Source organism: Neolamprologus brichardi, chromosome 7 (assembly GCF_056152115.1).
Source record: "Neolamprologus brichardi isolate AB-2024 chromosome 7, ASM5615211v1, whole genome shotgun sequence".
Taxonomy (NCBI): domain Eukaryota; kingdom Metazoa; phylum Chordata; class Actinopteri; order Cichliformes; family Cichlidae; genus Neolamprologus; species Neolamprologus brichardi.
Genome location: NC_142110.1, coordinates 30,656,179 through 30,671,588, shown reverse-complemented (window position 1 = coordinate 30,671,588; position 15,410 = coordinate 30,656,179). Strand labels below are relative to the sequence as shown.

General features: G+C 40.1%; 1 protein-coding gene across 2 annotated transcripts in view; it reads right to left on the bottom strand.

Annotated features, from left to right (window-relative positions):
• dcc (DCC netrin 1 receptor) overlaps positions 1-15,410 on the bottom strand; it is a 346,228-nt gene that overhangs the window by 21,063 nt on the left and 309,755 nt on the right. For both annotated transcript variants that reach the window (XM_087843481.1, XM_087843482.1), the window contains exons 26-27: positions 10,560-10,709; positions 6,037-6,339 (exon numbers count right to left, since the gene is read on the bottom strand). In XM_087843481.1, the coding sequence (XP_087699607.1) occupies positions 6,037-6,339; positions 10,560-10,709 (453 nt within the window). The remainder of the gene's footprint in view (positions 1-6,036; positions 6,340-10,559; positions 10,710-15,410) is intronic.

Sequence of the window (15,410 nt, the reverse complement as noted above, 5' to 3'; positions counted from 1 at the left end):
TTTCAGATCCTGTTCTTAGTTTTTTTCTTGACTGCACCAATGTATTTTTGCTAAACATTCAACCATAATGACTTTACCAACCCCTGATATTTTCTGTAGCATCACCCTTAGAATAAACTACCATGCCGTTTGTATAGTGAAGGGTAGCAATTATTCCAATCCCTAGAAAACGAGTCGTCAAATGGATGATTTGAGAATATAAAAAAAATAAAACACGTTTCTTTCTCCGCCCTAACACGACCATTCAATTGCTACAGATAACCATTTTAAAGCACCAGAGCTTTTCATTGGTAATATCGCTGTTCCTCTGAGGCGAGATGAAGTTGTGCCCTTAAAAACATCCATCACAGCTGGCTCTGTGTCTGCCTCCAGCTGTGGCTGTAATGTCTTTTCTCAGTATCAGACACTGAGTCAGACAATCCCATTACAGCTTCCAGCATTAAACCGCACATTCAGGCCAATTTAGGTGAATAACTGCCCACCATCACACTTTAGTCTGCAGATGGGCTTTGGAGACTCCATTTAAAAAGAGAAGAAGGTCTCAATTTATAAAGTGATATAAAATAAGTGAGCAGAGCGGTGGAGCTTTCTGTGGTCTGCTTCAGCTGAAGGTCAAAAATAGAAGTTGCTGACAGCATTCACTTATGATTCAATCACATCGTTTTGAAAGATGCAACATGCATGGATATTTCAAGAAAGAAGCCTGAAGGAGGTTGGATTTACAACGCTGAACATCATGCAGACCAAGAGACCTGTCAGCAACACTGTAGCAACCTCTGGTTGTCAGGTAAAAATGTGTAGTCCATGACCAGTGGCCAAGAGGCTGGGCTCAGTGTTGTTGGCTGTAACTGGGTGCTGCACCAAAAACCTCCTTGTCATTGCTTTGATTGCTAGCAGATAGCTGCATTCACCCATAGTTTCCATGGAAAACCCCCACCTACTTACAAACATTTGCCAACGACTCTCAGACTGGCAATTAATCTTAAAAAAATGTGACCCAAACAGGAAATGGAGATCATTGCTCTACAAACTAAAAGTCGCACCTCTTGATGCAAAACTTTTCCAACTGAACGGCCTCAGTTTTCTTTTTGCTCCCATTTGGTGAGTAGTTGCTGATTGCTTAAAGAAATGTTGGTGTCTTCCATGTGAACTGTGAACAATCTTTCAGTGACTTAAACAATACACAGTACTGTACACCTCTTTGCAATGAATTTAACCTTCAGTGCCACCAACCACCTGCCAATAGATCAGGAAACATAAATTTGACTCTTCTGACCAGTGGTGGCCAACCAGTCTCCTTGGACCTCTTGCTCAAGATATACTGCTATCAGAAGTCCTGCTTTATAAAGTCCTTCATCTTTAATCCTTGAGTTGAGCACAAACTGTACATAAAAGTGACTGTGATGTCAATCATTGGTTAGCAGCCTACAGTGAAGGTTGGAGGAATACACATTTTACAGAGTATTTTTAACCCTCTCAAGGCAGGCGTTGCAGATTTGCAACAGTTAAGAACTAACAACCTGATTACCCCACATACATATTTTATGAGGTTTTTTTTTACTCAAAAGTACCACTGCAGGACTTGGTTGTGCATTAGCAACAAAAAGTTTAATTTGAGCCTGAGAGGGTTAATAAGCCTAATATGTACATTTTCAGTTTTTCCACATCCATGGAGTTTGTTGCCATGACATGCACATTTAAATTTACAGATCACAGTGGAAAGGGATAAAACCTCCACATGTAGAAATTTTGTAAGTAAAACAAAATTTTATTTTATGCCTTTAGGATTTTTGAAAGAGTTTTAAATCTAGAAATGCTTTTAAATTAAATATTTTAGTTATTTTTACTTTTTTTAGCAGGCTGCCATCAACATACTGCCATCAACATACTGGCAATAATAGTCAGTTTTACTAAAATAAAAAGCAAGCAATTACTTCATGTTTTATGAACCCCTCCAGTTAGCCCATTGGTGCACAGGTTCTGGCCCCTGGGCTGCATTGTTTGACACCCCTGATCTAAAGAAAACTACATAATCTCACACATGCTCCATCACATGCTCTCTCTTCCCCTCTCTCTTTTTCTGTCTCACCCAAACACTCCAATTATACCATGAAAACATCTCATTATTTTCACCCAGGGAGTCATTCAGACCTGGATAAACACACAAACAAGACCAACAATGAACATCAAAAGCCATTGCTCACTGGTATGTTTTTTCTCCCTGGAGGGGGGTGGGGAATAGAGGTAGTGCTGCCTAGCTTTGAGGCTCTGTTGTAGGGAGGGGGCTAAAGTAAGGGTGGGCGGGGTCGCGGGGCGAGCGGCAGGTCTCTCGGAGTTGTCGCCCCAGGCTCGCGATTTCTCAGCGAAAGATTTCCAGGAGCCAAAAATCAATGTTAATCTGAGGCCACCTGGGCATGTAAACAGAGCCATAATGGAACTGTACACACCCACGCACACACACAGAGGTGATACACACCTAACGAAAGAGGAAATGCACAACAAATACAGCTACACACATACAAACAGAGCCCAGGGATCACATGTACTGTAAGAGCCCCCCCCCCCCCTCATTGCTGCAGGCTACCAGAGACAGTATGACAGGATGAGGCGCAGAGGGACAGAAAGATCTAAAGAAGACAGTGAACAAACGAGACAAAGGACAAAGAAAGAGTGAAGTAAAGAAAACCGAGAGGGAATTAGGGAATGTCTAAGAGGAGTGGTGCTCTTGCCTCCCGTATACTTCATTTTCTCGAATCTCATGGGGAAAACTTTCTGGACTTACAAGTTTTAAAAGGACATGGTAGACCCACATAGTGATGTGCAATCTAATATTAACCAGAGCTTTAAAAATTCAGCTAGGAGTAGTCCTGATTATTAGAAATTATATTAGTTACCTTGACTTTATTTACCTTTATTGTAGGGTACAGACATTCACAATGAAACTGCTGATCAGGCTCAGAAGGGCAGAAGTCAGGAGTGATGAGACCAGAGATAGTCAATAAAGTTCAGTGACTTGTAGCAACGACAAGTGAAATAATGTCAGATGAGCAGGTGCTGAGGTACTCATCTCATCCCCGAGCCAAGTGACTGACCTCTGATTGACAACTCACTTTAGTGCCACCTGTAGAGTTCTGACGTCTCAGTCGCCTCTCCAACTATTTCACTGACATAGTGCCAGTTCAGTTGTCTCAAGGCGCTTTGTATCACAAAGCAAAGACCTTCCAGCATGAGACCAAGAGGGCCAAGAATCTAAAGATCCGTTTTCACAGGAAGAGACCTAAGGTAGAAGGTTGGGGTTTGAGCCAAAAGATAAGCAGGAAAGAGAAGCAGAGAGAGACCAGGAACAGCAAACAGGACGACAACACAAACTATAGAAGAGAGTAAAGCTAATGCTATTAACAGTGGCTGCAAAGTGCTCAGTGCATTATGGGAAGTCTCCATTCCACCCAGAGGCATAACTAAGCAATGATTGACCTGAGGCAGCCATAACTATTAGCTTTGTCAAAATGGAAAGTATGACTTTTCAAAGTAGAGATGTTTTTCTCCTGAACCTACTGAAAAAAAAAAAAAAACAGTTGTGGAAATTTGAGGAAAATTTGTCATTTATGGAAAAGGTTTGTGACCAGTTGACGTCAGCTATGCGACAATTTGTTCTTGGGCAAATGCATCATAGAGTCGGTGCAGTCGCGTTGTGAAAGACATTTAATAAGCCAAACAAAAAGAAAAACTAAATGAGTGTACTTGTTTATTACGCTGAACTGGCCCAGTTAGCCCGTCAGGATCTGTGGTTAATAATCTCTTTTTCCATGATGATAGATATTCCACTTGTGTTTAATGACTTTTGGGAGGTTAAATCTGTTTCAGCTTGTGGTTGAAGAACATGCCATGACTATAAATCATAAAGGAAACCTTGTGTTACCCAGTTGCTGTCCATGGTGCTGATCGGAAGCTGGAAAGATGCTACAGTTACTTTTGATTACTGTTATACACAGTGTGTGTGTGTGTGTGTGTGTGTGTGTGTGTGTGTGTGTGTGTGTGTGTGTGTGTTCATAAGAGAAAGAGGAAGCGTGGGAGACAGAGGCACTGTGTTTGCTTGGGTATCTACCCCGGGGCCTATTACAAAGTTGTTACACCTGTCCTGAACCCAAACTGGGGGCTGGTTCTACAGGAGAGGGTCCTAATAGCTGAAGCCTCTGCCTGTTTATCTAGCTTTAGAACTACAAGTAAGCCTGCAGTCTGAGAGTGAACTGCTTTACTGGAATAACATCATCTTGTGAGGTTTTTAAGATGTGACAGGACTCAACAACTACGCAGACAGGTTCACAGCCGCTGCGTTGCTTGAATTCTTTGCCAGGAAGCCACAAAAATGAGTTTTGATGACAGACATTGAGAAAAATCAGGTACTGAGCAAAGCCGGGAGGTTTTATTTTCTGTTCTTCTTGGATAACTGTGAAAAATTTCAACCCAGCTTATATTTTTAAGATATTTCAATCCAACATGGTTACTGACTGAGAACACCAGTAAAAAGAATCAGAGGGGACTCGGATTCCCGTGAGACCAAAATTTTTTTTGGTCAAACATAATGCCTGAGAGAGCAAGAGAGAGGGAGAGAGAGAGAGAGGGAGATTTGATATATGGAATATGGAGAAACCGACAAGTAACATAAAAAGCGAAAGAAAGAACAGAGGAAGGTCGGTCCAGATCAGATCCAACCCTCTGGCTAATGTCAAGGCCAGTTACAGTATATCTTTCTACAAATACACACACACACACACAGCCTGAGGCTAATGCATTCAACTTCCCTGAATAAAATATTAAGCAAAGCACAGAGGCTCACTGGAGAGAACCAAGCTTAAACACAAAGTCACTGGAATCTGACAAACCAATCAGCAAGAGGCTGCATCTTAGGGACCGGCTGCAGACGCAAAGCAGAAGAGAAATTTAAAAAAAGTGTCATCATTACAAGACAAACTTTACTTATTGTCCTGCTAGTGGTTCAGTAGAGGAATGGTACAAAGCTGTTGGCATTTCATAATCTAAGCATGCTTTGTACTGTGAAGGATTCAAAGACCTTTTGATTACAGTAAATATACATAAGTTGGAATTAATATGAATTATGGACACTTTAATGCAAAAGAACAGAACACAAGCGCTTTGGTTAATCATTATATTTTGAAATTTAAACACATGTTCTACACATATATTCTACAATTCACAGCTTTACATGACAATTTTTACTCTTCTTTATAAACACTTTATTAATGGTGTTATTTTTTATAGAAATTTGTTGCAGATTGGTTGCGTGGTCTGCCACAGTTATGGAACTTTGTACCTCTCCAAGAAAGGTGGAAAGAAAATGAATATACTAACTTAAAGAATATTTTATTCACCTACATGCACTCAGTTTATTTCAGGTCAGAGTAACAGTCTCTACTTTATTTTGTTGTCCTTTTGTGGTCATGCTAGTTTCTGTCCTTTGCTCTCAGCTTCACCACATGTGCCCAGGAGAGAAGAGTTCTTGTGTTATTGTAGGGTCTTTACATCACATTAGAAAGCACATTGAAGCACCTGTTGTTATTATTTGGTGTCAATAAAATATAAATATATTAATAATACATATATTAATAAAATTGAATTTAATCCATCATTCCTTAAGCAAAGAAACAACAACAACCACTGATAATCTATAATCAGATAATTCAGTTCAGTGCACCAAATCAAAACAACAGTCTACAATATAAAGTGCCTTGGGTAAAGACTGTACAGTACTAGAAAGAAACCCAAATAATCAGATGACCTTTTATGAGAAAGCACACTCCCTTTTAACAGAAGGAAACTCCAGCAGAATCATCTAAAGTCAAAAGATAAACAATTTAGACTGAAATCTGAGCATTTTTGAAAGCTCAATCAGCTGCTAGAGGTTTAGCTGCTGATTCCAGGAAAATTATTCCTGCCAAGAACACTAGAATCAGTCCTGGTCCATTATAAGAAATAACATTATTAGTCATAACATATGCATTAAGCAGCGGTACTCACTGGACTGTGGCAGCATAGAAGTGTACACCTTGGGGTCGATGGTCCCCATGGGTGGTGGCAGCAGTGGGTTGGTGAAGCTTCTTAGTGGATGGGTGGGCCGCACGCAGGCTGTCGGGATGGTCCGGCCGCTCCCACCCTGGGCCTCCTCTGCCGCTGCAGTGGCTGCAGGGACACCCGGGACTGGGCCTATCGAGGGAAGGTGCTCCCCAGGCGGGGCTGAGGAACCGGGGAGGAGAGGTGCAGTCTGCTGTGTTGGAGGCTGTTGCTGGAGAAGAGGATTGGAGGAGGCATCTGTGGACAAAGCTAAGAATGGGGAAGCAGATAAACGGATGTAGCATGTTAAGCAGGAAGGAGGTAAAAAAAAAAAGATTCGATGGGAGGTTAAGAAGAGATGAGAAATATTAGCGAGGGGAATTTGAGAGAAAAGACAAAACATCCTATTAGCCATTTACGAAGAGCAAAAGAACGGTCAGAGAAAAGACAGACTAATCACAACAAGTCTGAGTAACACGGTTATAAATTGTGGAAAGAGATCGTGCTGAATTTTAATTGTGTTCTTTGGCACTACAAGGCAAGTACAATCTAGTAATTGTCCATTATCCTTTAAAAAGCAGACATCCTTACACTCAAGTAGTAATAAATATCACAACGGGCCAGAGGGAACATGTAAATTTGGGCCTTAAACTTGTTGAAATTCCACTACTGTGTTGCAGTTACTGTGTTTGTCTTCTCTCACGAAGTTACAGCTTGTCATTTATCCAGTCGTCTTTAAAATTTAATAAATCTCATCTGTATAATTTAACACTTTATTTAAAATGCCAATCTCCTCCTCTGGCATAGAGAAACCCTGCCAGGTCTTAGTTTTATTCTGTTTCTTGTTGAATGTGAAGCTTCATGCTGGTGCTTCTCTACTGGATGAATTTCTCCACACTGTGCGAAACCCTGTTTTATCTTGTCAAAGACACATATGAGAGGAAAAAAGGAGAAGAGCTGCTTGTTAAAGGAAAAGACAATAAAAAAAATCTTCAGCGTGCAGAAACTTGACTCTCATGTGTCATGAGAGATGAAACTCCTGCTTGTGTAACTACAGCCAGTTTGATCAGAGAGAACATTGGAAAGCTGGTTATTGTATGTTGAGCTGCTGTGCGTTCATTAAGCAGCTGAGACCAGAAGGAGAATGTAGAGGGAGAGCCGAGAGAAGGAACGTGAGCGCAGTTAAAGAGTAAAAATGAGAGGGGGAGGAAAAAAGTGACAAGAGGGGACCGAGATATAAAAATGGGAGACTTTCAAAAAGCTCAGAGAGACGATGAGAAGAAACGGGGCAACGTAACAATAATTTGTGTTTTTCCAAGAATCTAGTTCATGCGTTATTACAACTCATTAAGGTTTTGAAGAAAATACATCTGCATTATCTCCAGATTGAAACACAGCATTACCTCCTCTATCAGGAGGAAAGTTGGTAACATTCTCCATAACAATTTACTGCAAAAAATAAAATGGATTTTTAAAATAGTGACTCGCAGGTCTACATGAATACACTTGAATACTGAAAATATCAAATGCCTTTAAAGGAAAAACGAATAGCAAGAAACACAATATTCATTTCATTTGGCTAACTCACAGGAATGTAAATGTTATATTAAAAGATGGTTATTTGAGAAACTTCACATTTAGACAATTAGACTGTATGGAAAATGCTACATATGGCAGTGTTAGTGTAACTATACAGTGCAGGGACTCAAGGAAATAAGGCAAAACTGATAACCTGGTTTAAATAACAGAAAATAAACTGCAGTCTCTGTGGTTATATGTTCCGGTAATAAATGGAGACCAGAGCAAGGACACTAAAATAAGAAATGAATGATGGCACTAAAATGTTCTTTACACCCAGGTATCATAACTTCTTTAAAGTAAGAATCTGCTTAACCTTGTATGACATGAGGAAATCTTTAAAAGAACCAAAGTTTATGTATCAGTACGGCGCAATACAGGGTAACCATATTTGCCAGGAAGAGCAGACACTTACATTTACTCGCTGCACCTTCAAAGGCCTTGAAAAGATTATGAGTCTGATGTTATCAAATCTTTCAAAGAACTGAGGCATAAAGTCTGAGGCATACATTTTTAATATCTACCACTGAGAACTCTCGTAAGAGGACATCAACATGACTCCCTTACTAAACCCCTCAAAAACAAGTGGTTCGTTTTGTTTTTCCTCACTACTCTTTAATTATTAACACCTGTCCTGTCTCCTTTTCCTCACCTCTAACCAGTGACAGATGGTCACGAACATCATTAGTGATTGTCCTAACCTTAATCAGAACTCTGTACTATTAGAATATGTCATTTTAAAAATGTGCTCCATATACATGTTGTCAATGAGGAAAAAATACAATCAGTTAATCTGATACATTGAAATAACTATTGTTTTTTTTATTTTTCCCAATAAAGTGCTTCTACTTGGGTTAGAGTTATGGACATGAATTAGGGTTAGCACAGAGTGAACACACAATGTAAGCCTGGACTAAAAAGAGAAAAAATAGTTACATTTTAACACGTGACCAAAATACTGTCATGTGACATGAGATGGTATGGTAATAGGAACATGGTGGGACTATTTCAGCCACACCACGCAGCTTCTGTCATCATGTCCAAGGCTGCATGCATGAAAGGATGTACATAAATTTCCTCCTATAATATTCCAAAAAACTTTGAGACAATGGCATCTACTTGAAAAAGAGGAGAGCTATAAAGTACATAAACATTAAGTTGTTCAGAGCAGAAAGCAGATGAATTGGATCATTTGGATTCAAAGAGCATGCTGGTGTAACCATCGAGATTCGGGAGGATTCAGTGTTTTACCATGCTAATGAATTGACTTAAATTTATCTAAGAAGTTCTACAGGGATCAATGTCTTAGTTTAATTAGCCACATAGCAGCAGAGTCTAAAGCTCCCAGATTGGGTATTGCTACTGTCTATGTTATTTGGGGAACATAGTTGACTCGTTCTGGCCCTAATCTTCTATCTTTTCCCTTATAATCAGCAAAGTCCATTGTTGTATCTCGTTGCGTGTACGTCTCTATCGTTTTTCCTTCATTAGCAGCTTTCTCATTATATTTGCCTTTCTCTATCATTAGCTGCCCCACCCGCCTCCACTCTTGTGTGCTTTGCCAGCAGCGATCAACCTTCGTGTTGTGTCAGGCCGTCCACTGACTCTGCCTCTCTGCTGTTGTTATATCACTGATACGAGCCAACCAGGAATTAGCCAATTATTGAATTACTGAATTACTGCTCCCCACCATGCCGTTTACCATTTAGCCTTGCAGCAAACTGAGACTTGAATACAACAGTGAGATAAAGGAAATGAACAGTGGGCAAACAGTTGGAAAAGTTACATGTTTACTTCTATCTATGACAGTTCTACATGCATAACAACTTGCAGTAATATTAGCATATACAGATGTAGCAAGTTAATGTGCTCAGTTTTTCTCTCATATTAGTTTGAGAAATCATTTGGCCCCGCCCCCTCACTGCTGCCATTCAAATTTTCACTATTTGATCACCGTTACTTTGGCAAAAGATTTATTTTTAAATAAGTATGGCTCTTTGATTTTAATATAACAGATGTCTATCATACATTCAAACATCTGCAGGCTAGCAAAAAACATGTAATAATAAAAATAATAATAATATTTAATGTTTCATGTTTAGTTGATAAGTTCATACCATGAATATATTGTATGTCCATATATCCTCCTTAGCGTGCGGCACTGAACTAAAATTTGCACGAACATCATCACATAACAGCAATTATGAACGTCTATATGTTTTTTTCAGAAAGATTCCTTATAAATCCAATATATGTTACGTTCATTTCATCATCCTCTTGTAAGTGCGAGATCGTGTTGTCGCTTTGGTTCTCCCATGTGTCACATTCAATGTACAACAAAGCAGTTTACCTACAATGTCACTGCAACTGTCACTCCCATAAGAACAACGGTAATATTTGTAATATTTTATTTTCTAAAATTTGCTTTGTGTCACTGATTAGCTTATACATTTTACATGTCTTAACTAGCAAGATGATCTTTTAATAATGCAAAAGCCCCTTAGAATGAGGACATCCTCTACATTTGTAAATGTAGACCTGTAATGTCATGACTGCTGGACACCCGAAAGAAGAAATTTGTAATTGTACGGTAAAATAAAATGAACTAATATTGGTAACCAACAACGTGTTTCTTGGCCTCAGTGTTCAGTTATAAATATACATAGGAAGAAATCTCCTTTGCTGACTGTGCAAACTACAGCAGTTTATGTTGTGTGCACAACATAACATAAAGGTTAATCTAAACATATCACATGGAAATAAGAAAGTGTAGAAAGCAGACCTCAGAGTTTTCTTTCACACCTTTTGTTGCCTCCTGGTCACAGAGCTACCTGTTGTCTGAGCAGTGGCAATTTTTTCAGGCGTATTTGTGCTGCAGCACGATTAGAAGTATAGTGATGGCATCAAAGTACCTGGTGTGTATCCTCTGTCCACAGTCAGGCTGGGGAAAGGCATTGGTCTCAGGCTAAACTTGTTGTGAGTGAAGCCACATGAGGGGGAAGGCAGAATCCCAGGATACTGCGAGGAGTCCAGGGTTGGCACCGGGATGGCACTGACCACCGCTGAAACAGAAAGAACAACAAGGTGAGTGTTCCAGTGACCCACACTGAAACAGAGACAGTAAACCTGCAGACCACACAGAGATTGCAATTTCACGTTCCACCGATGCCAGTGCCTTTTTCATAAAGCTTATGAAGAACTGATCAGGACCAAAACTGAACGGATTCTTACTTTGATCATGCCGCATCTCTCCACCGTCTCTCCACCGTCATGAAATCTGGCTCAGCGGTGTTTGTGTAATCTTGCCGACAAACACGCAGAAGCCGAACAAGCAAACACACAGCACTGATCACATAACTCAACCAGCGAGAGATGAGGCAGCGATACATGAGTCAGAGTGGGAAAACAAACTGTGAGCACCACTGAAACAGATGTATAAAGAAGCAGGCTGATAGCAGTGACAGAGCAGACACGCACAGGAGTCAGCAAACCAGCGACAGAGCCAAACGAGTCAGGGTCACCAATATTAGTCATTGCACAGAAAGTTTTTATGTTTATTTCAGTTTCGTTTTTCAATTTCAGATATGTGTGGGTGCTCATTTTAGCTCATGCCTAGTTTGACCATTAATGTTTTCTTAATCTTAATCACCCGTTGCCTACTGGTGGTGGTCAGAGGGCCCGGCGGCGCCAGTGTCCGGCAGCCTTGCCTCTGTCAGTGCACCCCAGGGTGGCTGTGGCTACAATGTAGCTTGCCATCACCAGTGTGTGAATTTGTGCGTGAATGGGTGGATGACTGGATATGTTAAGCGCTTTGGGGTCCATAGGGACTGGTAAAGCGCTACATAAATACAGGCCATTTACAGGCCATTTGTTAGGTTTACACATTTTAAAAAGTCAAACTGAAGATATTTTCTAAAAGTTTTATTTCAATTTTAGTCAGTTTTGTGGACTTAAAAAAATTATTTTTGTTCTTTTTGTCAATGAAATTTTTTTTCACACAAAGTTTTGGTGTATGATGAAGTTTTAAATGAAAAGTTTTAACTCTTTTACCCTTGTGATTGCTTATTTGTGTGAGAAAAAGCAGAATGTGAGAGTAAAGCTGAGTAGACTGTGACAACACTGACTGAGAAGTTGTTTTATGATTTGTCCAATTGGATACATGGCAACAATTTATCCTTACTTTAGGGTTATCCTGCTGTATATGTTATAGTGCTGGATAGTTTCAAATGATCTCATTTATCTGTTTCATGGTATTAAGTAGACATTCAGTGAAAGTTATCTTATGTGCAGTCATGTGAGAAAGTCAGTTTACTCTATGCACTCCTGTGAAAAAGGAGGAGGTTGAGAACCAGCCCAATGCTAATCAAGTGCTAATCACTCACGTAATCAGCAAACGTAAGCATCTGTATAAAAGGAGAAGTTTTTGTCTTTCCATCTTTTCCAGCAAATTCACCCAGAGGTCAGAACTTCCAAGCCTCAGAGAAACTCCAAACAAAACCCAAAATCTACATTTGGGATTCATCAAGAATCAGTTAGCAGGTTAAATAAAGTTAATGACAAACTGAAGAAGACTGAACAAGTATGGCATCATTGGAAGGGTTATCAGGAGATGTGTGGCCATAATGAACTACACCTCATACCAACCGTCAAGGACAGTGGTGGAGGGGTGATGATTGGAGCTTGTTCTTGAAGCCACAGGACTCAACCATGAACTCCTCTCTACACCAAAGTATTCACATGTGAGGCAGTCCATCTCACAGTTAATGCTTAGTCACAGTAGGATCACTCAACATGACAATGATCCCAAGTACAGCACAAACTCTTCAACATAATAGCTGGAAAAAAAAGACTCAAATTGCAATATTCTAGTAAAAGCTGAGACTTTAAATTCTGTGATGGGACATGCATGACGAGAATGGCAGAATGTCAAAGAAGCAACGCATAAAGATGAGTGGGCAAAAAGTCCCCCAGAGCAATCAGAGACACTTACAAAGGTCATTTTCTAAGCTAATGAAGCAAAGGGTACTGGAGAGAAACCTGAGACAACTTTTGACATGACTGTAAAGCTGCACAGCACGATTCACATTACATTTCAGATTCTGAGTATCACAAAAAAAAAAAAAAGCAGCAGCAGAATTCTAATATCATTCTAAACACTGATATGGAACTATTATTGCTGCTATTAACATAATCTGTATGAAAACCTGCATTTCAAACTCCACTAACTATCCAGAATCATCCAGGTCTAGTATTTGTAAATCATGACAGCAAAGATAGTTTTTCACCATGTACAGACTGTTCTCTTTGCAGCTATTCATTAGTTAGGAGACCTGGAAGTTCACTGCACTGAAGAACAGCAACCAGTGAAGCATCTGCATGTACATATCCATGGTAACCAAAGAGCTATGCCAATGGACAGAAAGGGAGAAGTGTAAGAAGTACGATCTGTGGTGGAAGAAGTTTTTTATAATGGCACAGTGTTAATGATGTTATCAGCAGCCCTGTAACAGTCCCACCGACTGTAAAGCAGACAGTCAGTCAGAGCCAATAGAGTTCATATTGTGACCTTGAGAGGAAACTGCAGAGACTCAAACTCACAGAGACTGATTACACTGCCTCAGGTCCACACACACACACACACACCCACACACACACACACACACACACACACACACACACACACACACACACACACTGCTTCTCCAAGCTGTTTAAAAGATAAGAGGCACCCGTCAGTGTTTGTTTGTTTGTGTGTGTGTGTGTGTGTGTGTGTGTGTGTGTGCGTGTGCACATATTTCTCTCTTTGTCTCTCTCCAGCTGTGTCTTTTTTACGCACATCCATTCAGGCTGGAGGTGAATTCATCATTGTGTTTCTGAATATAAATGAATGTTTAATAAGGAAAAAAAGTGCATTTGCAACAGCCCATTTCTGTTTTCTACAAAAATATTTTCAATGTAATACTGAATTAAAGGCTCACCAGCCTGCTGTAAGGAAATCAATCCAAAAAAAAGAAAAAAGAAACATGACCCAAGGTTTAACATTTTGTTGTAAACAGTTTTCTCCGTTTTTGTTTTCATCTATGTTTCTCAAAAGTGGATAGATAAAAGATCTGGGGAATAACAATGCTTATAAAGATATTTTTCTTACTAGTCATTATAATAATTGTGAAGATTATTAAACTGATATTTTCAACACTTTGTGAAATATACTTATTCAACTTGAATGAGAATAAATTGTGTAAATGGCATGGAGCTTTTCAGATGGTAGCATGACAAATGAGCAGTGTAACTGTATAGCTGGCGGACTTGCTGAGTTTCAGTCAGTGTAAAAAAAACACGGATGGTAAATTACACAGATTCATAAAATATTGAATCAAATGTACTTTTTTCATTACTTTTAATACAGAGTTCTCTTTACCCTCTCAAAGTTATTGGGCGGTGTGCAGGACTTTGCCCAACCAATCTCCGTGTGATTTGTGTTCAACAAGTCCCTGAGGGGGTGTTCTGTGTGGAGCGTTCGGCCCATTGCTACAGGCTACTCAGTCCTTGTGCAACCAAAAGGAGAGCTTGGTATACACTAGGGGCAGACTAGTTCCCAGTCAGAGCTGGACATCATCCCTTTACCATGTGTTAAAGATTATCTGTGTGGAGCTTTCTGATCTGGTGACCTCAGGTGACCTGGCCCTGTTGGCTTTATCAAGTTGTACACTTCCTCCAGGCCAAAATGCCCACTCATGGTTGGGAATGAAGTGCTTCCCCAGTCTTGCTGGTCTTTTTTTTTTTTTTTTTTTTTTTTTTTCAAATAATGGGGAAGTGTATGGGTACCAGTCTATTGTTGTAAGGATAAGAGAGAATACAAGCAGCAGAGATGAGCTTCCTCTGAAGAGGTCCTGAGCGCAGCCTTAGGTTGAGGAGCTGAGACTTTCAGGTGGAGCTTACAGTATAACTACTGCTCCTCCACATCAAAGCGAGACAGTTGAGGTGGTTCAGTCATCTGACCCAGGATGCTTCCTGGATGCACCCCAGGTGTTTTGTATCAGTTTTACCAGTTGGAAACCCCAGGGCAGACCCAGGACATGCTGAACAGATCGTGTCTCCTGACTGACTTGGAAAGGTTTTTATGTGCAGCAGATAGGAGCTGGAGGAGGTGGGAGAGAAAAGGGAGCTCTGCTTAGACTGTTCCCCAAGGAACCCAGACCTGAATACTGAATCAGGGCTAGAAAATGGATGGATGGATGGAAAATCCTGCACAAAAACACACATGTCAATAAAGATTTTTAAATTGAATTCTAACTGTCAAAAGAGACAGATGGCCAGTTTTCTTCTGCCTCCTGCTTCTTCCTCTTTGAAACCCAGAGGTTATTACACTAAACCATCATCAATACCAGCATCGATCAGACAGTATTGATAATGGCAGGGCTGTGATCAGCAGCTTTAGGAGGTGTGTGTGTGTGTGTGCTCATTTAAACAGAGTCAGGGTTTCATTACAGCAGCAGGACGACCAGAGATGAGCAAGCCTGGTCAATACACTTATTGGCGGAGAATATTGATGAGCTTGGTGCAGTGAGGTGGGGAGCTACAGGTTTATGGAGGTTTTCTAAGAGGGTGAGAAGGAGGCCAGAGGTAAGAGGAGACAGAAATACAGATAGAGATCACAAAATGCTGAATTTTGCATAAGAGGATATAAAAAAAAAGTTGTTACATGAAGTCACGTAAAATTAAAAAAGTAAAAGTCACAAAGGAATTAAATAGAAATAAAAAAG